This window comes from Cavia porcellus, unplaced genomic scaffold (assembly GCF_034190915.1).
Source record: "Cavia porcellus strain 051 isolate PalLab524CR breed Dunkin Hartley unplaced genomic scaffold, mCavPor4.1 scaffold_22, whole genome shotgun sequence".
In the NCBI taxonomy this organism is placed as follows: Eukaryota; Metazoa; Chordata; class Mammalia; order Rodentia; family Caviidae; genus Cavia; species Cavia porcellus.
This window is the reverse complement of record NW_026947505.1, coordinates 15,683,230-15,707,841: the sequence shown is the minus strand read 5'-3', so window position 1 is coordinate 15,707,841 and position 24,612 is coordinate 15,683,230. Positions and strand designations below refer to the sequence as shown.

Below are 24,612 nucleotides of genomic sequence, written 5' to 3'. Positions count from 1 at the left end.
TTCAGACTAGTTTGTGATATGAAGGGTTGGAAATCAACTCACAGTGGCTAAAGATGTAAAAAGAGCAGGCCTAATACCACAGGGTTAGCAGAAATTGAATTTATCCACAGATAATTGAATTTAAAGTATTCTTACAGTACCATAAAGATAACAATTGCTGGTGTACTCTGTATGGTGTATATGCCTGCAGGTATGTGACACGAGTCCACATGGAATGTTATTTACATAAAATTCTATTGATTAACCAATTTATTAGGATCTATTTTCAAAGGTATTTAGGAATTATTGGTAAATTACTTCAAGATACACAAAAACTTCCCATTCATATTCAAGAAAACTCAGAAAACCTTTGTAAGTATAAACGAAGAGACAAGGTCTTTATAGAAAAAATATATACTTTATTTCAACTAGAAAGGTGCAAACATGTAACTTTTGGTCATACTCTCCACCAATAAACTGTCTGAAGAACAGTCATAGTCAAAGTACAAACAGATGCTTCCAGATAGAAAACTGATCAGCTGTATAGAACTAGTCATTTCCCAATAAAGGACATTTATTCATGAAAAGTGAGGTCACCACGTTCCCTACAGCCAGAGGCTCTGTGACCTCACCTTAAGCAAGCAAACACTTGGGATGGATTTCCACCTCAATCCACCTCAGGCTCCCAATTATCAGACAAGCTTTTCTGTCCTATCCATGGCATTCAGAACTTGAGGCTAACATTTGAAATATCCAAGCATTAAAAACAAAAACAAAGAGCCACAAACAAATTTAAATTAACTTAGATAACTGTACAAATATATATATATATATATATATATATAAAATCTCCACAATATTTACAATATTCATAAAAAAATCTGGCTTGTTACAGGCAAATGAACTTGCCACAAGCTGTCCAGTCTAATAGACAGGATTCTGATTCCTGCACACGGTCACGGTCACTGGAATCAGAATGTCACAGCTGAATCTGCTGTTCTGACTTCTAGAACAGCCTGACTCAGCCTCGGGATGGCTGGAGAATGCATGCCCTTGCTACGGCTGGAGCTACAGGGAGGTCAGCAAGCCTGTAGGCGTCTTCCACCCGGGTATTCTGCAGGGAGCAGGCCCGTTACTGCTTCCAGCTGACATTTGTGGCTTGTGGCTCCCACAGCCACACCTGTGCATACATTCTGGCACTATTCCCTAACGTCCCACTGTCAAGTCTTAACTTGCTTCAAACCAGTGTCTGGGGTTGGTAGACTATTTGTAAGACATGGCACAATGTTTCCAGTGGGGTGGGAATTTCTCTCCCCCCGCATCAGCTAGAAAAAACTTAAATTAACAATGTGCTACTGAAATCATTTTTACATAAACATGAGATGTGGATTAATTCAAGTTACAGACTAATGAGTGAATGGAGCCAATGTCTCTCACGATCCGGCTTTAGGCCATGTCTCCATACATCTTCTTGTAGTACAGGGACTCGAAGATGTCATTGTCGCCGGGACAGTTGTAATGGCAAGCACAGCTTTTGATGAACATCATGCTTTTCTTCATGATCTCGCCGTCCGGACACTTGAACTCCACCGGCAGAGTGGTGGTTGCATGTGGGGTGCAGCAGCGGCCATCGGTGCACACCCCGCAGAACTTAGCCCGGTAGGTCTTCATGCTGGTGCAGCCAGACAGCTCGAACTTGACAGGCTTGGAGATTTTCGGGGTACGGATGCACTTTTTGCCCTTCTAAGGAAGACAAAGGAGAGGAGAGACACCGGTTACTACCAGGGGGAGTGCCTCCCTCAACTTATGCTGGCTGATTTCTGTTTATATTTTGAGGACAGAAACTTTTGAGTTTCCTGGGCCAGTTTTCCAAAAATAGCCACGGCCTCTCTTGAAATGTCCCAGAGTTACCTAGCTATGGAGGGTTCTGCATGTGGAGGGAAACAGTTGGTTCCTCGGACACCACCTCTTATTTGGGCAAAAAGGCTCAATGGTTAGATATTTTTAGAGATAAAAGGTCTTTCGTAACAAGGGTAGCAAAAGAGCTAACTTGGATCCTTTGCCTTAGCATTCCATGACAGTGCGTTCCCAGGCGCGCAGCACCAACCTTAATGTTCTCCTCCAGGTCGACCTCGCAGGGCCTGACCATGCACAGGCGGCTCTGCTTCTCCAGCCGGCAGTAGGCGTTGTCATTGGTAACCCGGGTGGAGAGGCCCATCCCGCAGGTCTTGGAACAGGCGCTCCACTCTGTGGTCTGGACCAGGCAGTTGGCTCGCATCATAGTGGGGTCCGGGCCAAATGTGTCTTCCAGTCGATAGGCTGAGAGCAAAGCACACAAACACAAGGTAAACCGCCGGGATGAGATGACTTCCACCGCCCCCTGGCACTCTGAGGGCTCAGCCCCCGCGGGAGGGAGAGTGACAAGACGGATTTAGAGATGTGGGCACTCACCAGCCAGGGCAGGGCCCACCGCGGTGCTGTCCTTGGGCTGGTCACACACCCACTCCTCGCAGCACTTGCCGGGCAGCTTGACCCTTCTGGGGAAGGGGCAGTCGGGGCTGGGCAGGCGCACATCCATGCTGCACAGGGGCACGCAGCCCACCGCCCCGTCCAGGCACGTGCACTGGTACTTGCAGCTGCTGTGGAAGGTGTCTCCACTGCGGTACACCTTCCCGCCGAACACGCAGGGGGCGCCTCCTTGGGCTGCAGGGAGAAGGGGAGGTCAAGCTCCGCGCCCCAAGGCGCTCAGGGCTTAAAATCGCGGTCCCGGCTGCAGGCAGGGGGCGGGCTGCATGCAGACAGGGACTCCAGGGGAGTGGTGTCCCTTTCTGGCAGGTGGGTGCATGGGAGGGACGGAGGGACGACCAAGGTGGCGGGACACGCAGAGGCGGCCGGAGCGCAAGCGCTGCCACAGGTCTTACCGGTGCACACGCCGATGTTGCGATTGGACGCGGAGCCGAAGTCGCAGGAGAGGCCCTTGTGCGGGTCGCAGGGGTGGAGCTGCGTGCACAGCTCGCCCAGCTGCTTGGCGCAGACGCGGCAGCAGCCGCAGCCGTCCAACACGAGGCTCACGCCGAGCGGGCAGCGCGGCGCGGGTTCGGACGCGCACTGGGTGCATTGCGCGCTGCAGTCCTGGCCGGAGCCGAGCTGCGGGGAGAGGCGCGAGGTCAGCGCCCGGTGGCGGGGCGCTCGGTCCTCCTTCTGTCCTCCTCCCTCCCCGCCGGTGTCCGGCGCTTACCTGGCTGCAGAGCGCGACTAGGAGCACGACGGCGGCAGCGGCGACGTGGGACATGGTGATGCGGTGGCTGGCGAGGGGCGCGGAGGTGGGTGCCTGGGCGCGCTGGGCTGCCGGGGTCTCAGGAGCTGTCGGCCGGGGCGGCTGCCGTCTCTGGGGCCGAGGCGATCTGTTGTCGGCCGGCGAGGTGGTGGCGACTCTGGGAGTGGCACTGGCTGCCTCCTCGGAGCTGGGAAGAGCTGCTGTGTGGGGCTGCGGCGCACGCCCGGCCTTTTATACGCTGCCGGCGGCCCGGCGAGCCAATGGGCTGAATGGAGTCCCACACAAACAGGGACATTCCTCGCATTCCTCTCCACCTTCCTGCCCCATCAACTCGCACCGGATTGATCCTGACCCCTTGACACTCAGCATTCCTCCGTCTGAAAAAGCTGGCACACTCCAGCTCGCCAGAAAAAAAAAGGCTCAGTATTTCCAACATCAAATAGGAGTTTTTTCCTATGCGCTCCTGCTTCTCAGCTCTTCTGATTTTTGTCGTTTAAAATCTCACCAGCAATTATTACTGTCATTATTATCATTATCATTATCATTTTTCTATCTTTTCTCTTTTTAGTAGTTCTGTCCCGTTTTGGCCTAAGTCCTTTTTAGGAGGTGGGTTGCTGAAGAGGCAAACAAAAATTCCTAAAAAAGGACTCTAAAGGGTTGCCTTTGTACTGTCTTTCCTGTTTTTATAGTGATTTTCATTTAAGGGGCTGCAGGGTCTTGAAACTACGAAAAGCAGGAAGTTTCTTTGAACCATTAGAAATTCCCAAGATGCTTGCTTGGAAAGTCCTTGAATTCTGTATCTGAAATACAGAAATTTGATCCTCTGTCCTTTGAGATAACAGTTTGGCCTGGTGGCACACAGCCAGAAAGGATAAAGCCAGAGTGTGGGTAGGGGTGCAGGTCTCTGGGTAGGTTGCCAGGGCTTGTACTTTGCTTTCTCTTAGTGCACAGGGCAGTGTTTGTGGGAGGTGCAGGGAGGGAAAGGGGGTGAGTGACTGTGCGCTGGATAAGTAGAAACTCTGGGTGTCAGGAGGCCTCAGGGGTGGGAGAACAGAAGACCAGACAGGAGGAGGCCAGCCTGAAGATTGGGGTTTGTTAGGACATTTTAAATGCAGCAGTGCTGAGGTCTTTAGGTGAGTGATTTTACTCATTCCAAAACCTGTAGTCTTCAAATGTGTATTGAACTTGGTTTGTCTTGAAATAATAATAAAATAAATTGATTATGTAAGAAGCACAGTGTACCTTGTTGTGTCTGGTTATAAACTGTCAGGCAATAATATGTTTTTACTGACTCCCCACGCATAGGTGAGCAGTGGTTGTGACCTCTGATGACCCAAGGCGTGCTGAAAGAAATCAGGGAAAAAAGAGTTTTACCCCCTGCTGTGTGCGGATGTCAGCTGTGACAAACCCAAGACTGTCTCCAGCTCTTTGTGTTGCCACTTAGCTTCACTGAGGACCCAGTTAATTACTATGCACTCCTTTAGAGTTTATCTAACTGGCTTTTTTCTTCATAGCTCTAGTTACTTACCATCTTATGGCACAGGGAGTGATGCTAGAGCTGTGCCTTGTTGTCTTCTGTGAGACCACCCTCGGGTGACACTGTCCTTTCAGCTGCTGATGCTTCGCATTCCAGGCTTAAAGGTAAGCATATCCGTTTCTGATGTGAGGACCAAACTAAGAGGCAAAGCATTATAGCTTGGTAGCTCAAAGTTAGCCTATGTAAACTAGCCAGCAATTTTAAGGTTTCAATTCATCATGTTGGAAAATGGCCAAGGGGAAAGAAAAAATAACCAGCTTCAGCACCAACCACATCATCTGAGCACAATTACCTCGTTAAGCAAACCACATGCTGCACAGGGCAGTTGCACGTCAACAGTGTCAATGGCCAGCCAAGGGCCTCTGAAGCCCAGCAAGAATTTTCCTCATTGTTATTTAATGTTCTTTCCAAGCATTCCTCAAAGAGAAGAGGCCTGTTAGTTCCTATTTAAAGAAGGAACATTCCAAGTTATGTTAATAGCCACATGTGTATTAAAGGCAACTTGGCCCCCAACTTTCTCTTCCACTGTGGATGATTTTAAAAGCCTAAACTATGTGGGAAACCACAGTGAAATCTTTCAAGACCTAAACCTCCAATTATAGCTACCACTAATGGTTGGAAAGGTGGAGTGAAGGGGAAGGAGGAGGGACAGAAAGCACGAGCCTCCTCTAAGGTGGGATGTGGGTTCAGTGGTCAGCTCTCCAGGCTGCAGTGTGAGGGACATGGACAGCCAGCCATGGGGACTTTGGAAACCTCAGGAGAGTCTGAGAGCCACCACCAACAGCTTTGTGCACACAGTGAGGAGACCCATTCATGAAGAGGAAGAGTTGCATAGTTGGGTAACATGGGTTATATTCTTAGCACTGCCATTCATAAATCTCAGGGAAGTTTCAAGTAGGAGCCATCCCCTCAGATTCCCATTTATACAAGGAAAACACGAAGAATTTTTCAGTTCATGGAGTTCAATGAGGGTTAAGTAGATTGAAATTCTCAAGGAATTGGTACTTTTAACTTTCTTACCTTTCTCTCTTTCCCTATTCACATGGGAATGTGACCATTTTGTGCTACTGTTAAAAATACCATGACATAAAAAGAATTTGACTACGCTAGGAAATTCACATGGTCTCTACAGTCTTAGTGAGTTCATAACTCCAAAGGGATGCTTTGAAGATTGGCTGAAAGAATATAAGCATCTTTGGACGTACAGAACATGTGAAACCTCACAGTAGAAAATATGCTACGCATTTTCAACTTGGGTTCAGGTTTTATGGCCAAAACTCTTCTGAAAGAGTTAAAAGATCATTATGAAGAGAGTCACAGAGACAGACAGACAAACACACAGAGCCACACACACAGAAAGAATGAGAGAAGACACCCAAGACATTCACAGACTCGAAAGTATGTTTTGATTGTGATACAGACCATCGAGTGCCAGGAAATTTAGAGGAAAGGCTGACACTCTGTCCTCAGTTCATGCCATGGCATATGAATTCTTGCACTATTTTAAATGACTCAGCAAATGTTTGTGTGAGCCTGGGCGGTAAAGTGGAAATAGTGGCTTCTTAGAACTTGGTCCAACTCTGACTTATCCCAACCCTTTGAGTGACAGCAGGTCAGAGCTGGGAGAGAAAAAGTTCTTTGAATTTGTGCACAAGTTGGGAAAGGTGCACTCATTTAGACTTGCGGGTAAGTGGTTAGCTAGCAAACTCATTTGCCTGGTGAAGGAGGAATTCGCCAAGCCGGCCAGCGAGTCTTTCCCAGGGTAGATAAGCAGTGTGCGTGTCTCCTAGGCATGGTCTCGGCAGGTCATTTGGTGAAGTCTTGTAAGATGTTTGTCTGTGGGGTACTACATTCTTTCCCTTGCATTCTTTGTTGTCTCCCCCCACCCCGCCCCCCCCCAAAAAAGGTTCCTTGATCGGGTATCAGACAGAGAGAAACCCTGGCAGGACTACAGGGAAGTGGCCAGACTTGGAGTGTTTGTGTACTTAAAGAAGGAATCTTGCACATTTTCAACTTTTAGTTGTAGACATTTTCTTATAAGAGCAAGCCGAAGCTGGTGCCAGCCCTCAGAGCGGAAATCAAAGCTCCCAGGGAAACATAGCAGAGGAATGTGAGTGGGAGCCGAGCTGTCAGACTTATAGGAAGCCTGGCTGTATGAGGACCTTGGAAGTGGCGTGTTTGTCCTTCCGGCGAGTGGGCGTGGGCGTTCCATATTTCTACCATGCCTTAGGTTCAGTCATGCAGGTGAATTCCATCAAAAAGCAAAATGTTATGCTGGGAGATGTTGGAAAGACAGTAATAAATATTATTCTGAAATCTCCAGGGACCCTGGCTTGGTTTATGTGACTTAAGAGGTGGGGGAGAAGCGCCATCTAAATGACACTCCTTCTCTTTCTTCTTTTTTCCCCCTGTAATTCCTCTTCTGACTTTCTTAGGATGTTTTCTCCTGCACAGACCTTTGCGAGAAGGCAGCGAAGGCGGCCCTCTGTGGTTTGTGTTTCAAGTTTGTGTATTCATTAGCTTGCTTGCGGATATTTTTATTTAATAAGATATTTCCTACAGTTCGCCATTTGTTTCACTTGATACTTGAATTAGTCTTGTTTTGGTGGTTGACTTAGGCCCCTGTGCTGTCTTCTGTTGGCTTTTGTTAATGGGAGTGGTGTTGGAGGGGGTGGGTCTTCCTGCACCAGGTAGTGGCTGCTAGTGGCTGAGGTGTCCCCTGCCAGGTGGGAGACTCAGATTTATTATAGTTTAGCAGCAAGGCGTAGCCACAACCCCTTGTGTAATCACACCAAGTGAGTGTGCAGAGTCCCCTCGATGATGCTTAAGGTGACATGCAGTGACATTCATTGGGCATGAAAAAGAAAGGAGACGACTTTTCTTTGAAATGTGTAATTGGGAGAGACTGCTCGCAGTAGGTTTGGGAGGAGGAGGAGGAGGAAGAGGAGGAGGAGGAGAGAATTGAAGAAGCTGGCTTATACCAAAGAGTGGGAAGGAATGAGAGGATGGAGGCTCTGAAAGAACTGTTGTAAAACAGACATGGATGTGTCCCACGGGAATTCCCTGGGCGGGTGGCATTGGATTCGGCCCCATCAGGTCCTCCTTGGCAATGCGCTTTCCGGCTTTCCCTCTGCCTGCCTGTGGCTCAGCCTTGGAAACCCTTTTTGACACCCACTACAGATGTGAGGAAAGGTTTGTAGCTCGAGGACACAGTGTTTATGAGGTGCTTTCTTAGAAGACACCATGGTTTAAAATTACCCTTCTCTTCCAGTCTTCAATGGGGAAGGGCTTGTCTGCTGAAGACAAAGGCAAATTCTGACTTTAAAAGTGCATGTCCTGGCTTCGTGTCTGTCACTGCTTTCCACATGGCAGGGATTTGGGAGAGCTGATACCAGGTGAAACTAGGGAAATCAATCCCATTTCTTCGTTTTTTTTTTTTTTTTTTTTTTAAGAAGCTGCAAATTTGCAGAGACATTAAATCAACACAATTTTTAAAATTTGTCTTATGCCTTTGACATCCTCTGTATGTCAGCTGTGTGATGAGGCTACAACAATGTGCTTCTGTTTTGGTCAGTTTTTAGGATGTGTAAAAAGAAATTCTGTGTGGCAACTTGTTTTTGTTATGATAACAATTCTCCCTCATTTCCATTATGTGATTTTCATTCTTTTTGATTTTCTGTTTTTGAGGAACAGGTCAGGGTGACTCCAGTCTTCCTTTCTTCAGTGAAAAATGTAGAAGCTACACTGCTAAAAACGTGGTGTATAAATAACAAAGGAGTCAAATTTATCATTGCCTGTGGGTCCTCGTGTCCTCTTTAGATTTTTATCTTCTTCGACACCAAGGCGGTCCCTTTGTTTACCATGGTGCTGTAGACCTTTGCAGTTTGCATATACTGGGTGACCATTTTCATTTTGTAAGTGCCCTGTGCTACCATGATGACAAATAAGTTTTAAAATTAAAAGCAAGCTAGTGGCTAATATGTTCTAGAATGCTGAAAATGAAGTTATTGTAGTTGTCCCAAGAGTTGCTAACCTGTTTTCCTGTGCATGAAATTTTAAATAACTATGCCTGTGAGAATCACGTGTTGAAATCTAAACACCTGGATAAAGTTTTTGAGACAGCGTTTTAAAGTCGGCTTTTGCCACATTTGGAGAAGTAAGTCAGGTTCTACCTAAATTCTTGATGTGACAAGAGTAGAAGAGAACGAGTGCATTGTTTTATTTGCCATCTGGGGACACACTGCTGACTGCATCAGACTGGTTTAGCAAGACCCCTCCTTGGAGCTCTTCTGGGGGAAAACTGGGATAGACACCTGGTTGTGCCTCTATCACCCCTTGTTTATGCAAAATGACTACATTTTCCATCATTGCAGGTGAGGACACAGATGCAAGCTAAAACAGCGCACACAGGCTGAGGTAAAGGAGAACTGGGAATGTTCTTCTAAAAACAACTCCGGCCTTTGCTTCCAAACTTTACTGCTTTTCTTCACCTTGGCTGTATAGCAATCTATTAACACTGCATATCTTTCCTTAAGATGATGATCTTGAATATTCTTAATCTCTAAAAGCGTACGCCCTAGAAGGCTTGTAAAACACTCCTGGGCCAGTTGGCAGTCCGGGCAATGCTGTGGTATGAGATAAACATGATAAACATGACGTAGAAAGATGATGTTTACTCTGGGTTAGGAAAGAAACTTGGACATAAGCAAAGAATTTTTTTTAGCGATTAAGATTTTGTGAATTAAGAAAAGAAGATTTGTGACTTTATTATGTAGCCAGATTGCTTCTGACTCACTAACAAACCACTGTAGCTGATAAAGGAAAAATGAGTTAAGATGCTGGCTGTGTTTTGGGCACGCTCGTATCAGGGTGTGGCTTGCAGTGATGTCAGGTTCGGGCCACACTGAGAAGGTCGATGTCTAACTCCATGGAGACTCGGACCAACCACAGACATCACAGAAGTCTTCTCGGTTCATTACATCATGCACTGATAAGCTGTCCTTGTGAGTAAATTATCATAACAGAATCTGAGAGAGGCTAGCAACACTGAAGCAATGTCTGCTCTAAACCGATATTTTTCACACACCTCCCTAAGTATGTCCCTGTGTGGTGCTGACATAGGGATTGTGTCATGAACATTTCTTCGCTGGAAAGCCTTTGCCTTAACCTTCTGGGTCAGGCTTGCTGATCTTCCTGCGTCTCCATTAGGCATGCAGTGATTGGGTTTGAATCTCAGCCCATTTCATGTTCTTTGTGGATTGTGATCCATGTCGTGACCATGTATGGTAGAGCTTGAAGGTGTCATCGAGGAATGGCAGGCTACCCAGGGAACTTTCTTATTGACTCATGCATGTGTGTGAAAGTTACCAAGTATAGCATGGGGTTTTGTATGACTACAGGCTTACTAATGTCTGCAAATATTTCACCATTAAGCCGCTTCTTACTTGAGCATGGTGAGTGCTTCCTTTGTCCAAATGATTCTTTCATGGCGTTTTCATCATTTCCAGTGTCTCTCTGTTGAGTCTTCTTGATGGTTTTGCCCTGCTGTTTCCATTTATAGCTGATTCCGGAGGCTCCAGCTGCTTGCTTTTAGCCTGGTAGGTAAGCAAGCAAACTTCCTGTCCGGCTTCAGATAGACTTTGAAGCCACTTTACTTTGCAGCAGGGCTGAGCTAAATCACCCTGTGTCAGCTTTGCCCGCCTTTCAGCCAGGCTCCACTTCTACCAGTTAAGCAGGGTTTTCATGGCCAGCTTCTGCAGGAGCTGTTAGAGCAGGGACCGCAGAACAGCGGTGCGACCTCTGCTGCCTCTGTGTGTTCTCCTGTACGCTGAAGCCTGGCCTTCATCTAAAGCAGACACAAGAACTCCCACCTCCGGTATTACTCACGTCTCACATCCAGCTTTCCAAGAAAGGAAACCGACCTTATGTGGAGCAGACATGGCCATCTGGAAGCTGTTTGGTCTACAAAAAGGGCCAGAGTGGAGGGGAATTGTAGAGGGAGTGAGGGCAGTGGTAGCGGGTCACGTACCCTAATGTCACCTGATGCTTCTGGAGCAGCGGTCCATCTGCCTGGGATTCCTTAGTTCTCCTGGCAGCTGTGGCAGTAGGAAACTATCCCTGCTTGGGATGGGCCAATATTCAATCAAGCTAGGCCTAGAGCAACGAAGAGGATGGGGCTCAACGGCAACAGATTTGATTGTTTTATTTTAATTTGTTTTATATATATTTTTTGGCAATACTAAGCATTGAATCCAGGGTCTCTTTCATACCAGGCAAATGTTGCTTCCAGTGATCTATGCCCTCTTTTGTTTTTATTTTGAGACAGACCCTTGCTAAGGTCCCCGGGCTGGTCTTAAGCATACAACCTTCCTGTTTCACCCTCCTGAGCAGGTAGGATTACAGAAGGCATTTTATATTGTGTCTGGCTCCAATACATCATTAAAAAATAAAAAAAAATTTGTTTACAATTTGCTTTTCAAATATGAAGAATAAAACCTGACAAGCTTGAATTATAATTAAATTAGATGTGTTAGCAGCTTAAGATTGATACTGTAGTAGAACACTTTATGACTTAAGTTCATTTTGCAGCTTAAGGCATTTCATAAAGAAGCCAACAGTTTAGATTTAAAGGGCTGAATGTTAATAGTGACTTCAAATGTTCCACTAGTACAGACAGTAGGATAGAGTTGGTCTGAATATAGAATTGCCGGATTTTGCATTTTTCTCCCTATATTAGGAAAGTTCTGTTTTTGCTCAGTTTCATTTCTTTGCCGAATTATTAAATGTGTGACATGAAGTAAACCACTTAACCTCTCTAAGTCTCATTGCTTTCTCTTAACTTGAAGATAATTGTAGCATTTACTTCACAAGATTTTATAAAATTGTTTTTGACAACTCACAGGGATTAAATAGCAAAAATCTTAAAGCAGCTAGAACAATGCATTATAGAGTGAGCACTCAAAAAGTGTTAAAGTAAAAAAAGCCCTTCCTTTAAGTTTATCTCTAAATATTTTGAGATATTTAGTTTTTACCATAGGAGCTTGGCCAGCTATCAGCAATTCATCCTGTAGCTTTCAGGGCCAAAATTGTGCAGACCACACTGAGTGCGACAGTTCATGGTGACAGCCTCACACCTTTTATTTATTTATTTATTTTTAAAACAAGACGAACTCAGCTGCTTTTCATCTTGGGGATGATTTAATGAATCGTCTTCAGGATTCCCTCTCTCTGCTTCTTTTTTTCTGTCATCAGATTGCCACAGGGGGGAGCATAAGTTCCTGAAAGAAGCAAAGAATAAATAATACAATTAAAATGAATTTGAAAAAAGGTTTTTTGCATCAATTATTATTAAAAATATTAATATCTAAAGCATCTAAACAGGTTCTAGAAATATCTGTGAGAAATACTTTTGGTAAAAATAACATGAGACTGTTGTTCAGTAACTTGCGGTAGTTGCAAAAGCAGTGTCTGAAAAATGTCTATGCAATGTGAAAGGTGAATGTGTGTATGTGTGTGTGTGCGCATCTGTGGCTGTGTGTGTACATGGGCACTGTGGTAGGGAGAAAATTGTAATGTTTCAGTTTTTGCTGCTAAACACACGGAGAGCGAGAGCAATAGCGAGACAGAGACAGAGACACAGAAAGAGACAGAATGTGAATTTGGGAAAGTACTGATTTCAGTGCAGAGAGGTTCAGTATGGTCTGGCTACACTGATGGCGTGGTTACAGCCTCATGGTATAGGTGACACCGATGAGATATTTGCCCTTATTGAGTTCAATAGATACATAAGATATGTACAGATGTATAAGATAACTCCAAAGTGGGAAGAACTGTACAAAAGCCAGGCCAAATTCTGTAATACTAATCATAGTGCAAAGTACAGCTGTTTCCTCTGCCTCTTTGAAGACAGCGAAGCACAGCCGTCCTGGAGAATCTGATCTCAAGGACCGGCGCTTTGAGCCTGGGGGGGACACAGCCTTCCCTGCTGGGAGGCCACCCTTTTGTAGTCTGTTGGGTTTTCCTCTGTCTCTGCTTCTCCCCAAAAGTCCTTCCCCAGGAGCCCCTGATCACCATCTCTTCTGCCCCTTCCTCCCTGCCTAGGCTGCTGCGGTTTCTGAAGAGAGCCCCCCTAAGGATGACTTTTCTTATGCGATTCCCCCAGGTGTAGCAATTTCACTCACTATGTGTAGCACACCTGGACTACTGATTTCCTGTCTCTGGAGGGCTTCGTATTGGCTCTCTGTCTTCCACTGCACCCTGTCACAGTGAATATTGCACAACTTGACTGGGTCATGGGAGCCCAGATATGTGATTAAGGCTACTTCTGAGTGTGTCTGTGACAGTGTCCAGAGAGATGAGCGTTTGGATTGGAGCACTGAATAGAGCCGGTGGCCCTACCCAGTGTGGGCGGCAGGCAACCCCCACCGTCTGACTAGAGCTAAGCGATAGAGGAAAGCTGGGTTTGCCTGCCCACTTGACTGCTGAATTGGAACATCACTGCTTCTCTTGCCCTGGGCACTTTTTATTTCTCAGGCTTTTAGATGCAACCTGGAATCTGTAGCATCAATTTTCTGGCTCTCATGCCTTTGACATATACCACTGGCTTTTCTGGATCTCAGGCTTGTCATCTTGTGCTACTCCAATGCCCAGTGGGACATCTACCCAAACTCATGAAGTTTCTGTTGTCCGCTCTTTCTAAGCCAGTCAAGACTTGCTATTGCATAGAACTGCACTGTCGCTTCCAGTCCTGATTCGACATCGTACTCACTTTAATGGGACATAATACTGCCACGCACAATTTAAAGGAGAAGAGGCTTATTTGAATTGTGGGCACTCTTTGACCTGTGTGAGCCTTTGATCCCTTGCCCCCTTTCTTTTCTCCTAACACCTGGTTTGCCTCCTTCAGTGTCCGTGGCACAGTATATGACGTCCGCAGTCGCATGCGTGCTTGCCAGGCCCGACTTGGCTCTCAGTTGTGCTGTTATGCTGTTAGCCTTTCCGGTTGGCTCTTTGTGTCCCTGCTGAACCATACTGCTCCCCGGTGGCTCCTGCCCTGTCATCGCTCCTCTGTCCCTTATCAGTGCAGTCTTCCTTCCTGCATGAGATCAGGAGACACAAACAACCCCCGCCTGTGCAGTCAGGGTGGATAGGGCCCCGGCCTCATAGTAACTGCGTCAGTTTAGAGATGTCATATCCAAGTCTTAAGCCACCAGCCACCTATTTAAATGTAGATGAATCAGATGAAAAATTCTGTTCCTCCCTTGCACTAATGAATTGCAGGTCCTCAGCAGCCATGCATGCCTGGTGATTGCAGCACTGTCCGTGCAGCAAGTTGGCTCGTTGGACCTCTCCTTGAGTTTTGGACTCAGCTTCTGCCTGTCTCCTGTGAAATCATCTCTCTTTTTTTCTTTCCTTTGTCTTTTGATTTGTTTTGTTGAGGTAGCTTCTTCTTGGCCCACAAACTTGTACATATCTTGTACATATGAAGGAAAAAAACCCCAAACAAAGTGCTTTTCCCTTTATCCTACGCATCCGTCTAGATTCTGCTCTTTTTGTATACATTGAAGCATACACCCCCGCCCCCACAAGTCCCCTGCGTTTTGTGTCACCAGACACTCACCTTGAAGCTGCCATTGGACCTGCCGTAAAACTCCTGGCACTGCAAGTTGCCACCAGGTAACCTCTTACAGGTTGCTTCCAGCAGAGTCTATTCTCAGTTCTGCTGTGACTTGATCTTCCTGTGTGCACTGTAGTGGAGTCCTGACTTCCATCTCTCTGACTGCTGCCTGTGGTCTCCTTTGCCCACCACATTCTCTGTCTCTTTGATACGGGTGACCCGAAGCCTCTCTCTGGTCCTGTTCTTCGGCTGCCACATTGTTGGTGGTCCTCTGCTGTCTGGATCCTGACCGGAAACTCTGTTCTGGGTTCATTCATGCTGTTACCTGCACAGATCTTAAAGTCAGCATATTTAAAACTAAACTTGTCCCACCTCTTCAAATCTGTTCCTTTTATTTGTGTTTATTTCCTTTATACATGTCCCTTTATCTAGGGGCTGTCATCAAAATATACGGTGGATATTTAAATTAAGAATGATTACAGTAAAAGACGCAGTGCCATGAAAGCTCCTCATATTCCCCCACATTGTTTCAAACACTCTTACCCCGCCATTCTTCCCACTTTCTGAAGCAGTTCTGGAAGTGCTCTTTTGTGAGTGTCTCTGTGGAGTGTTTCAAAAAATACAGTGGATGCTTCTTCCGAGTACCCTCCTATGGAAAGGCAGGCTCATAAAAAACATTATGCTGTGTCCTTGTTTGCCTTTTCCACTGGGTCTGGCACTGTGTGACGCTGGGGTCTTCCTCAAAATCAACAACAATAATGAAAGATAAACATTTTGAATTAATTCAGGGCATGGAGGCAACCAAGATGTGCAACAAAAACATAATAAAAGGCTTCCAGAACCGCTTCAGAAAGTGGCTAGGATGATGGGGCCAGTGGTTCAGAGCAAGTGAGAGTGTTCTGGAGGCTTAGTGACCATGTCTTTTTCTGGAATAAATTTTAAAATCAAACACTAACTTGTAGTTTCTGATCACACTCATATTCTCTTTAAATGTGTTCCCTGTCTTGGTGACTGAAACCACCCGTTTTCTATCATTCTGCGCTGGAGCCTATTTGCTGTTTTTCTTTCTCACTTCTTAGCCTTAGTCATGAACCTCTCCGGACTCCACTTCTTTTTGCATCTTATCAGCGTGTCGTTCCCACAGTGTCTCCGCCTGGGTGCTGCAGTGGTCTTCCTGTTACGGGTTTTTTGAGTGACGTTACTGCCTTCTCCAACTCCTTTCTAGGGCTGCCTGAAGAACCTGTCAACGCAAAGCACTTACTCAGCTACTTGGGACCTTCACAGGGTCCCCACTGAGTGAGCCCCGTGGCTTTTAGATTCCCTGCTCATATCCATCACTACTCATCACCCCTGCCTTTCCGGTCCTGCCCCCCCCCCCCCGTTTGTTTAAAGAACTTACACTTTTTATCACACTAGTCCATGCTTTTATAATTTGCTCACATTGCTCTTTGTTTACATCAAATAAGCTTTTGACTGCACTTGGAAGCTTGTTTTATGTTTGATCAAATACATGTACACAATGTGATCCAAAGATACAGTGAATGTTTAAATTAAAAAATCCTTATTACAGTAGAAGACATCAAAAATAATAGAACAATTGCATTTGAAGTGAGGAGGAAATTAATGACTGTGTCTTTTACTATAGTAAATTTTATTAAACATCTACTGTGTGTTGTGATCATCTCTAGATCAACTGTTTAAGGTAGTTTTGGTTAAATAACACGAAGGTGGGTCCTTGTTCACTGATCTGGCACCTGAGACTTTTGGCTCTTCCCTAAGGTCACAATGACTGTGAAAATAAACATTTTGAATGGATTCAAGCACTGAGGCACCCACAAAAGTGCAGTTAAAGACATGGAAGAGGAATTAAAAAATGCTTCTGGAAGTGGTACCATAGCATGACACAGAAGAGAGACATAGAGAAGACCTAGGTTCTTGGTGCTAAATCAAGTCTTCCCCAAAGATTTGCAGTTTCATAGGTGGGAACATCTCCCAATGTCTTCAAAAAGGTGGTGCCTGGATATTGTACTACAGATTATCCTGTCTGATGCAGACCCGCTAGTGTGAGAGAGATATTGTCTTACATTAATGCTTTCCGATGAAATGATTTTAGCATTTTCTAATTCAGGCATAGTTTTAGGATATAGTGATACTTCCTGTCTTTCTTTTTTTAAAGCAGTAGAATATGTGGAAAAGGATAACATTTTTATGGCATTTTGCTAAAATTCTGGAAGTAATGGGTATAGAAATTCATTTGGTTTGAAGATATTAAAGGCTATAGGGGAGCTTACTGGCAAATTGCTGCCTTTCGTAAGTTTCTAGGCACTTTAAGGTATTTCTTGGAAGTTGACATCTAGTATTTGTGTATAATCTGTCACAAAGCATCGCGTATAAACAGATCTACCACTGAATGAATTCCTTATATAAAATTTGAGAATGAGCTTGAACTTTAAAATATCCAATAAATGGTTCCTTGTTTAGCTAAAATTATGTAATTAAAAATGTTTTAGGAACTATGACAATTTATATTACACCATATTTATGTCACTCTATCAGTATTTTTCATTTATTGGTTGCATAAATAAAGTTTCTGAGGTTCATGTCCTTATACCTGGTAAGGTTCTAGAGAACAGTATTTATTTTAGACTAACTATAGTTTACTTAATTAAGTAATTCTCTAGAAAACTGGATCGTAATGCTAGTGGGTGTGTAGGAAAGGTTGCTAACTGACAGACTGATGGAATTTTAAAAATTAATATAGTCATCAAATTTACATAAGAATACTTAAGTGTGACGTTCTCCCATACTAATAAATCTATTCAAATGCCCTGATTAAAAGTCAGTACACCATTTATTATTGTTTATGCCTCAATGAAATGAATAATTCAGAAATATTTTGAGCCCTTGGTATATGTCTGACATGTTAAGTACAGTGAGGCTTTAAAGGGTAACTGGCTCTTGTTTACAAATTGATTCTCATCTATTTGTAGGAAGGACACTTGTGTGGATTAAAAGTAAACCAGTGACTCTCACAGCTGAAATTCTTGGAAGCTACAAGGTACTGAAAATTGTGGAGGTGAGTGCAGCAGACTGTGTCATTGCCCTCAGATTGTAACTTTTGTGCTATAAGGCACAGACTGTGATGAGGCTCGAGGGCTTCTGCCCAAGGCCAGGGCCAGGGAGTCGTGGACAGTCTGTAGGTTGGGGGAGAAAGATCCCCAGGTGTTCTGCGAATGAAGTGCAAGATATGACCAATGGAAAAGCCTGGCCTGTCTTTGTTCATGGATGCCAACACGAGCTGGGTTAAAGGTTCAGGAAGAGGGAGTAGCGAGCAGACCCCAGGAATGGCAATGAATAGTCTTGACTTTGGGGTGCCATGATGCCTGTGGTGTAGAGAAGATGGGCCTCTTTGACCCGAGCTTGCCTGGGAGTGAGCTGGGAAGATGAGGCAAAGGGCTGTACGATAGAGGCCCAAATCCTCCTCCTACTTCCTTTCTTTTTATTCTAACGGCTTCCATCCTTAGTCCTCAGTGTGTGTGTGTGTGTATATGGCTTTATAATAGTTTCCAGGGCTTACCAGACATCAAGATGTCATTTACTGGTTTGTGGGGTAGAATTGAGAGATCCTCAGAACTAAGCACTAGTAATGCTCAATTTTTTAAGGTTTCTTTTTCTCTTTTTGCTTTAATAAATATTTTTTCTTGTTTCAACCTGCAAATGCCAGGTATATGAAAAAAGTACAAAGCACAATAAGCATGCACTGAATTAATGTGGCTTATTTAAGGACGGGGATTTTATTCTGTATTTGATGATTCTCTGTAAGTTCTACTGTGAAGCTCTGTACAGTGTACATCTGATAACTATAAAGTATTGAAAATATATCCACGGCTGAGGAACAACATGACTGAAGTCAGTGCTTGGTCAAGCTGCTCATAACTTACTTCTTTCCTTCGATAACTCAGTAGAGGCAACACTCACTCGATGCTGCATTAATGTGAATACTATGGGTTTAATGATGATTTTAGTAAGAATTTCTTGACTTTCAGCGTTTGTGCAGCCTCTCTAACTCTTCCTGGGTCTTCAGCTCTCCCCCTTTCTTTCTGTGGCTCTCTGCACTGGCTAAGATCTCATCCTTTCTCTAACAGAGTGGTGGTTTGTTTTTATCTCCCACCAGCTACAAGGCCTCCAGAGCAGAATGAAGCCACTGATCTCCATACCAGATACCAAGCCCAGTGCCATGTTTATGGGTGTCATGTGACGAGTATGTATTAGGTAAGGGTTTGTAGGCAAGCATCTTTAACAATGATGCTGTCAGACATGTGACTCTGAACTGGCATTTTGGCATTTAGACACTGCATTCAGAAAATGGAAAAAAAGACAAAAGATGAGGCAGAAAATAAAAGGACAGAGACAAAAGATAGAGACAGAAGAAGATCAGTTAAAAAGAAGCCAATATGGATAATCACAAACATTCAATATGAAATATAAGCTGGAATGTCTATTGTTGGAGACCTCGGTGGTGGGTTCTGAACTCCTGTTTGGAGTTACAGCGCATGGCTGGAAGAAAGAGCAAGACATGACCTAGGTGTGCAGTAGGGACCCAGGATGATCAGTTGTTCTTGGGGACAAAAGGCCACAGGCCACCCAGGACCTTGGTGCTTATCCACTGAGGAAAATGGTGAGGGGGTTGTGGCTGGACAGCCTAGGCAAGGCGAGGCTGGCAAAGTGTTCTTGCCGAAGGGCCAGGAACAGCCAGATTTAGGTTACATTTAACAAATAACCTGCTTTGTAGCCAATTTGGGAAAGGAATTTTCCTCTGGAGCCATGCGGGCCTCTTATCTTTGCCCTATGGTATCACCACTTGTCTATCTGAGCTCAGCCGTAGCCCTTGGTAATAAACTATATTAGTTCACGATCAGCTGCTTTCACAAAGGTACATACCCAGCCCCTACCAGACTCACTAATTAAACTGGAAACCAATTTAGGAGGTCACCTCTGTTTAGCCTGCACTGCTGTAAGCAAACATAATCACACTTGGGTCTGGCGGGGGGTGATGTGCCTGTCTTCCACCTACTAGATTAAGGAACCACTCCTGTTGCGTAGCATGCACATTTTTACTGTGATGAACTTTTACAGTGCACTGAATATTTTATTGGAATTTGAGAGGCAGCCTTTGTAGTATGCGCTGACTGCAGGAACAGCAGGTGGCAGGAAGCACAGTGGTCACTTAGTCCAAATTCTATCTACTCATTTCCAAATGTATACAGGCAGGTGGGTTTCAGGGGGACATTCTGGTGGCTGTGCCTTTGGAACACAAGTCTTTTCACCTCGACCTTCAACCATTCCACTTTCTCAGTGTCCCTTCATGTACAGTCAGGAGCAGCTGTGAAGAGCTTGGAGCAGGCCTGCTTCGTCTTATTCTCTGTTCCTCTTTTATTCATCTGCACTGGAGGAAGTGAGGAGCAGCCAGAGTACAGATCTCCCCACAGTTTACAAGAGTGACCCTCACATATGTGAATACTAATAATACAGATTGAGCTTTCTCTATTAATCTGAAAATCCAAAATCCAGAATGCTTCAAAATGTAAAATTTTTGAGCCCCAACATGACATGACACTAAGTTGGTAAACTCCATGCCATGAAACTATTTAATGCACAAAACTACTAACCCTATTACATAAAATTGCCTCTAGGCTATATGTATAAGGAATATAAAAACAGATTTCTCCTTTAGACTTGGGTCTTATCCTCAGGTATCTTATTATGCATGTGCAAACATTCCAAAGTCTGAACAAAAATGGAAAATATGAAATGCTTCTGGTCCCAAACATTTTGGCTGAGAGACACTCAGTCTCCAGTGACCAGCATTCCTTGATGATCTGTGCTACACTGATTATGTAGATTAGAGGAAACCTGCATGCTTGTTGGATTCCTTCCTTTTTACAAATAGGAATGTGAGTTTCAGTATTTTTTTTAAATGTTTTATGTCCACATCATTGAACCAATATGCAGTAAAGTAAAGATTCTCTCAGGACCTCTCTAACTCCCCAAATTTCATACGTTTTCCAGACTGAGGTCACCTATAAAGAGACTACAGTGACTTGTCAACATTTACCAGGTGACCTGGCATGCGATGAAGAACCTACCATCATTGCTTTCTGGAGCATCTTACTCTTAGGTAAATGAATAGATGAATCAGTACAGATTCTTTAAAAAAAAAAAAAGAATCTCTCGCAACATAGAAACTTATAATTTCATGGAAATATAAAAGTAAGAAGCTAAATTGAGGGGCTTCTGGCCATTTTATCTGTGTAACATACATTTTTGTCTGATTGTATGGTAAAAAACAAATATTTTCATGTTTAAGCTTACTGTGAAGAAACTATGCAATTAAGTAATATACATAGTACTTTCCTTGAAGTTAGCACAAATGCTACTACCTCATTTGTTTTACGTTAATCTACTAGAGATGTATATATTTAAAAACCCTGATTGAATGTAACCATGTTCATGAAGGCATGGTGTTTATTCTCAGTTTAAGTTAATAAAAAACTGTCTACAGTAAGCCCCCAACTTACAAATGAGTTCTGCTCTAGAAGAACGTTGGTGGGTTGGATTCCTTTTTAAGTCCAACAAAGTGAAGTTCTCTAGTGTATTTGCCCTTTTGTTTCCATGGTTACTGTTTGCACATCTTAGCAGCCCCTCCTCATCACCACTGCTTTCCTCCTGCTTCTGGGCATCCCCGGCTCTGAGTGAGCCCTGCACTGATGTGCACCACCGCCCTGCACAGGAGCACAGGGCAGCACAGCTGTGACAATGTCTCATCCCGCAGACTCCTGTGCTACTTCTGCGATTTGTTTGCATCTGCAAAAGTTCATGATGTGAGATCCATTTGTATCTGTGAAAGTTTGCAACTTGAGTGTTTGTGTTAGACAATTAACACCAGTGAAAACTTTTTCAATACTTCCAGAACAAAACAAGTGATGATTATTATTTTTAGGTTAAAAATAAGGACTGATAAATTTCAAAATATTTTTTAAAGCCTTAGTGCTGCTGTGCATAAAAAATGCTATGAAATCTCCCATCCATTATTTATTTGATTATGAACTTTTAGTTCCCTTCAGAGCTTTGCAGAAGAAATAGAATTTACATATAAGCAAAAGTCACCACTAAGAGGAGAGTCCCTTTGTGCACTTGGAAACTGAATATAGCCTTGGGTAGGGTGGTGCCATCCATGCTTCGTGGCCCTCAGAGTTGGAAGAAAAGGTAAATACAAAATGAGAGGGAAGATTAATTAGTCTTGATTTTAGGACTCCTCCTGTCTCATGGGGAGATTTAATGGGGTGTATTATTTTCCCTGGAGATTCCTTAGGTCTAGCTGATGCCTGTCTTTATTTTCCTGTGTTTCTGGCAGAAGCTTTGCATGTGACCAGGTGTGGATAGACATTAGCTTGCAGAGATAATGCACTTCTTCTCTCTACCACATGGAGCTATTTCCTACTCCATATAACTCTTAGAGATACAAAAATGGAAAAATGCTTGGGTCTTAAAGCAGGGCTGGCAAATGCAATAAGCCTCCTTTGTCATAACTTGGGCGTCTTTACCCCAAATAAGAATGTCAGTAGTTATACATACACTCTGAGCCACACTGTTCCTACCTTCCTTAGAATTATTTAGATAAATGACTTGTCCTTTATGTGGTGGGTTTACCTATGGCTGGGCATAGTAAAGTCACTTTGATTGGATAATCCTGTAAGTGAGCATTCTAGAGGCCAGTGGTCATCAGCAGAAAACAAGAGAGCCAGGAATTAGACTGCAGAGTGAGTAAGACAATACATACAGGCTCAATACTTTGTGAGTGTATTTAAAAAAAAAAAAAGACTCCAGTCATTAAGTTGAAAATTCACAGAAATAGGTGGCTTTTTTCTTTTAATTTTGTAATCATATGATTTTTGGACTTATATCAAAGCTATGTTTAAACAAAAATTAAAAACCAATGGAGAAATAAAGTCAGATTTCTTTTTTTAATTTTTAACTTTTTATTGGTACCAGGTATCGAACTCATGACTGCCCGCTTGCAAGGCAGGCACTTAAGCCACTGAGCTAAATCCCCAGCCCCTAACGTCAGATTTCTAACTTTCCGCCGCTTAAAAGGAAATTAGGAGTTTTAAAATACACACATTTAGTAAGACTGAGCTGACCTGAATGGCTGTAAATATTCTACATATTTTAGCAGACAGTGGTATAAGAGCAAGTCCACATAGAAGACTAACATAATTTCCACTCTGGATGGACAGCTGGCCATCTTGGGAATAAGAGCTTTCTTTTTAGCTTGTTACGAAAAGTTGAAATCATGCCCTTTGGTTTTAGGTAGCAGAATGGAGTCACTAACTAAACTTGACTTTCCACTCTGAACAAAGGTGAGGCATGAAAAAAACCTAAAAATTCAATATGATCAAATACTGACCAAATTCTACCATTTAATATTTCCACTTGTAAACTAGATTTTTATTGGACATGAATGTAACAAAACTAAGAGGTTTTCAATTTGTTTCACTTTTGGAAGATGAAAGGCCTAGAAAGTCAATATGCTCTAAATGATGTTTTAAATTATCCCATCTTCTAAGTTGGGCTTCCAGGCTTTATCTCTTGTGGTTCACCTTCAGAAAGCTGCAGAGTAATGAAGGAGACAGTCATCCAGGAAACCCTTGACAGTTTCCCCTTACTTTACAAACAGTTCCCCGAAAGAAGGAAACTATTTCTCAACTGTCTGATAATAGTTTTCTTCCCTTTTGTTTAGATTATACTGACCTCAGTTTAGGATGGTATAATAGAAATTAAAGCATGATTCTTATTTGCAGTTATTCCTTGACTAATAATAATGAGCCAGTATTTGCTGATTAATAATACCGCTGCCATAGGTCCCTAAAACCCTGGTGGATTTTTATATAGATAAAATGAAAGGTTTTAAAGCCACGTAGCTAGTTGGTGGCAGAACTGGTTCTAAGTGCATTTCTCCTCACTGTAGCTCTGCTCTTTCTTTTTCTTTTCTTGTCTTCTCTTTGCTTTTTATTCTCTCTATTATTTGTTTTTTAATTGCATCATCCTGTCTTATTTATCTGGTGAAATATACTCTGAGTAACATAAAAATAAATGGAAAAAATAAGCTGAATCCTAGCTTAGGGTTGTACTTTTTAGTATTTTTTACCATCTCTGTCACTTCCATTCCCAAGATGGGCGTTGGCTGTCCTGGGTGTAGGGTGTGACTTTTGGGATACAGAGCTCCAGACTTGGCCGGGGAGTCTGACCCCAGATGAGGCTGGTCCTGCTCTTGCCTACTATGAGCACTTGTGAATCATTTGTCTCTCTGGAGTGTGGTGAATTTGGCGTTATTTTGGCAACTGAATGACATATAGTTTATTGGAAGCATTGAGAATATTGTTGATGTGTGTAGAATGTTAGATATTATATTTACTTTAATAGTATTATCAAAGAATTAAAGAATTACTATTGCAAATAAATACTAAAAAAGAAGATAATCAGGAATCAAGTGGATTCCCTTGTTGGAGGATGGCATCTCAGATTTCCAGTGATCTCTCTTCTAAGCATTATTAGCTCATGGTTTCCTCCATTAGATGAGAAACAGGAGAATAATATTTTCACTTAGCAAAACCCTTATAAGCCAGATTCATTAGAAGCCTGCTAAGTTATAACCTTTTGTTATGAAACTTAGGCTTTGTGATAAAAAGATTTCTTAAGTATTTGTTAAATGTGGCATTAGTTCTTAGGGAATAGGCAGTGTTAGGAATCCTGGCTACATGACTTTTAAATATAGAAGAAGTGTTCACTGAGTATGTGAATTAGCAAATGATCAAGGCCTTGGGAATTTGTGTTAGAAAATCTGTTGAAAATTAAACCCAGTGAAAGATGTTTCATTTTGGCCCTCATACAAGTCGACAGCCTCTTCTTCCTCATCTAGTTAAACATGTACATAAAAGCAGAGAAGCCTAGAGTTAGAAAACCCTCTTGGCACTATGTAGTCTTATGCCTTCAAATTTCTCCCACAGTACCTGTTGCACAAATGCAGTTTTGTACAGAAATCAAGAGGAGCTGCTACAGTCCTTCCAAGTGAGGGAACAGAGGTGGACTTTTTCTAACACCTGAGCTCTACAGAGTGCAGGGCACACATCTGAAGTAGATAAG

The 24,612-nt window shown here is 43.4% G+C and overlaps 1 protein-coding gene and 1 long non-coding RNA gene across 4 annotated transcripts in view; one reads left to right on the top strand and one right to left on the bottom strand.

Annotated features, from left to right (window-relative positions):
* Positions 1-377: 377 nt before the first annotated feature.
* Ccn2 (cellular communication network factor 2) lies at positions 378-3,375 on the bottom strand. The gene is made up of 5 exons (XM_003468462.5): positions 3,218-3,375; positions 2,901-3,126; positions 2,431-2,682; positions 2,087-2,298; positions 378-1,722 (listed from the first exon to the last, which is right to left on the bottom strand). The coding sequence occupies exons 1-5, from the start codon at positions 3,269-3,271 to the stop codon at positions 1,426-1,428; spliced, it is 1,041 nt and encodes a 346-aa protein (XP_003468510.2). The 5' UTR covers positions 3,272-3,375; the 3' UTR covers positions 378-1,425.
* A 1,347-nt stretch (positions 3,376-4,722) lies between these two features.
* Positions 4,723-24,612, top strand: part of LOC134472231 (uncharacterized) — a 178,846-nt gene continuing 158,956 nt past the window's right edge. For all 3 annotated transcript variants that reach the window (XR_010042124.1, XR_010042123.1, XR_010042122.1), the window contains exons 1-4: positions 4,723-4,897; positions 17,400-17,485; positions 18,584-18,681; positions 20,479-20,587. This is a non-coding gene — a long non-coding RNA (uncharacterized LOC134472231). The remainder of the gene's footprint in view (positions 4,898-17,399; positions 17,486-18,583; positions 18,682-20,478; positions 20,588-24,612) is intronic.

Bases quoted from the DNA above. Each gene is read 5' to 3' on its own strand.
- Ccn2 (XM_003468462.5), bottom strand. From the start codon at position 3,271: ATGTCCCACGTCGCCGCTGCCGCCGTCGTGCTCCTAGTCGCGCTCTGC. The intron at 2,683-2,900 runs GTAAGACCTGTG...TTCTCCCTGCAG, and splicing joins CAACATCGGCGTGTGCACCG to CCCAAGGAGGCGCCCCCTGC. The intron at 1,723-2,086 runs GTTGGTGCTGCG...TGTCTTCCTTAG, and splicing joins ACCTGGAGGAGAACATTAAG to AAGGGCAAAAAGTGCATCCG.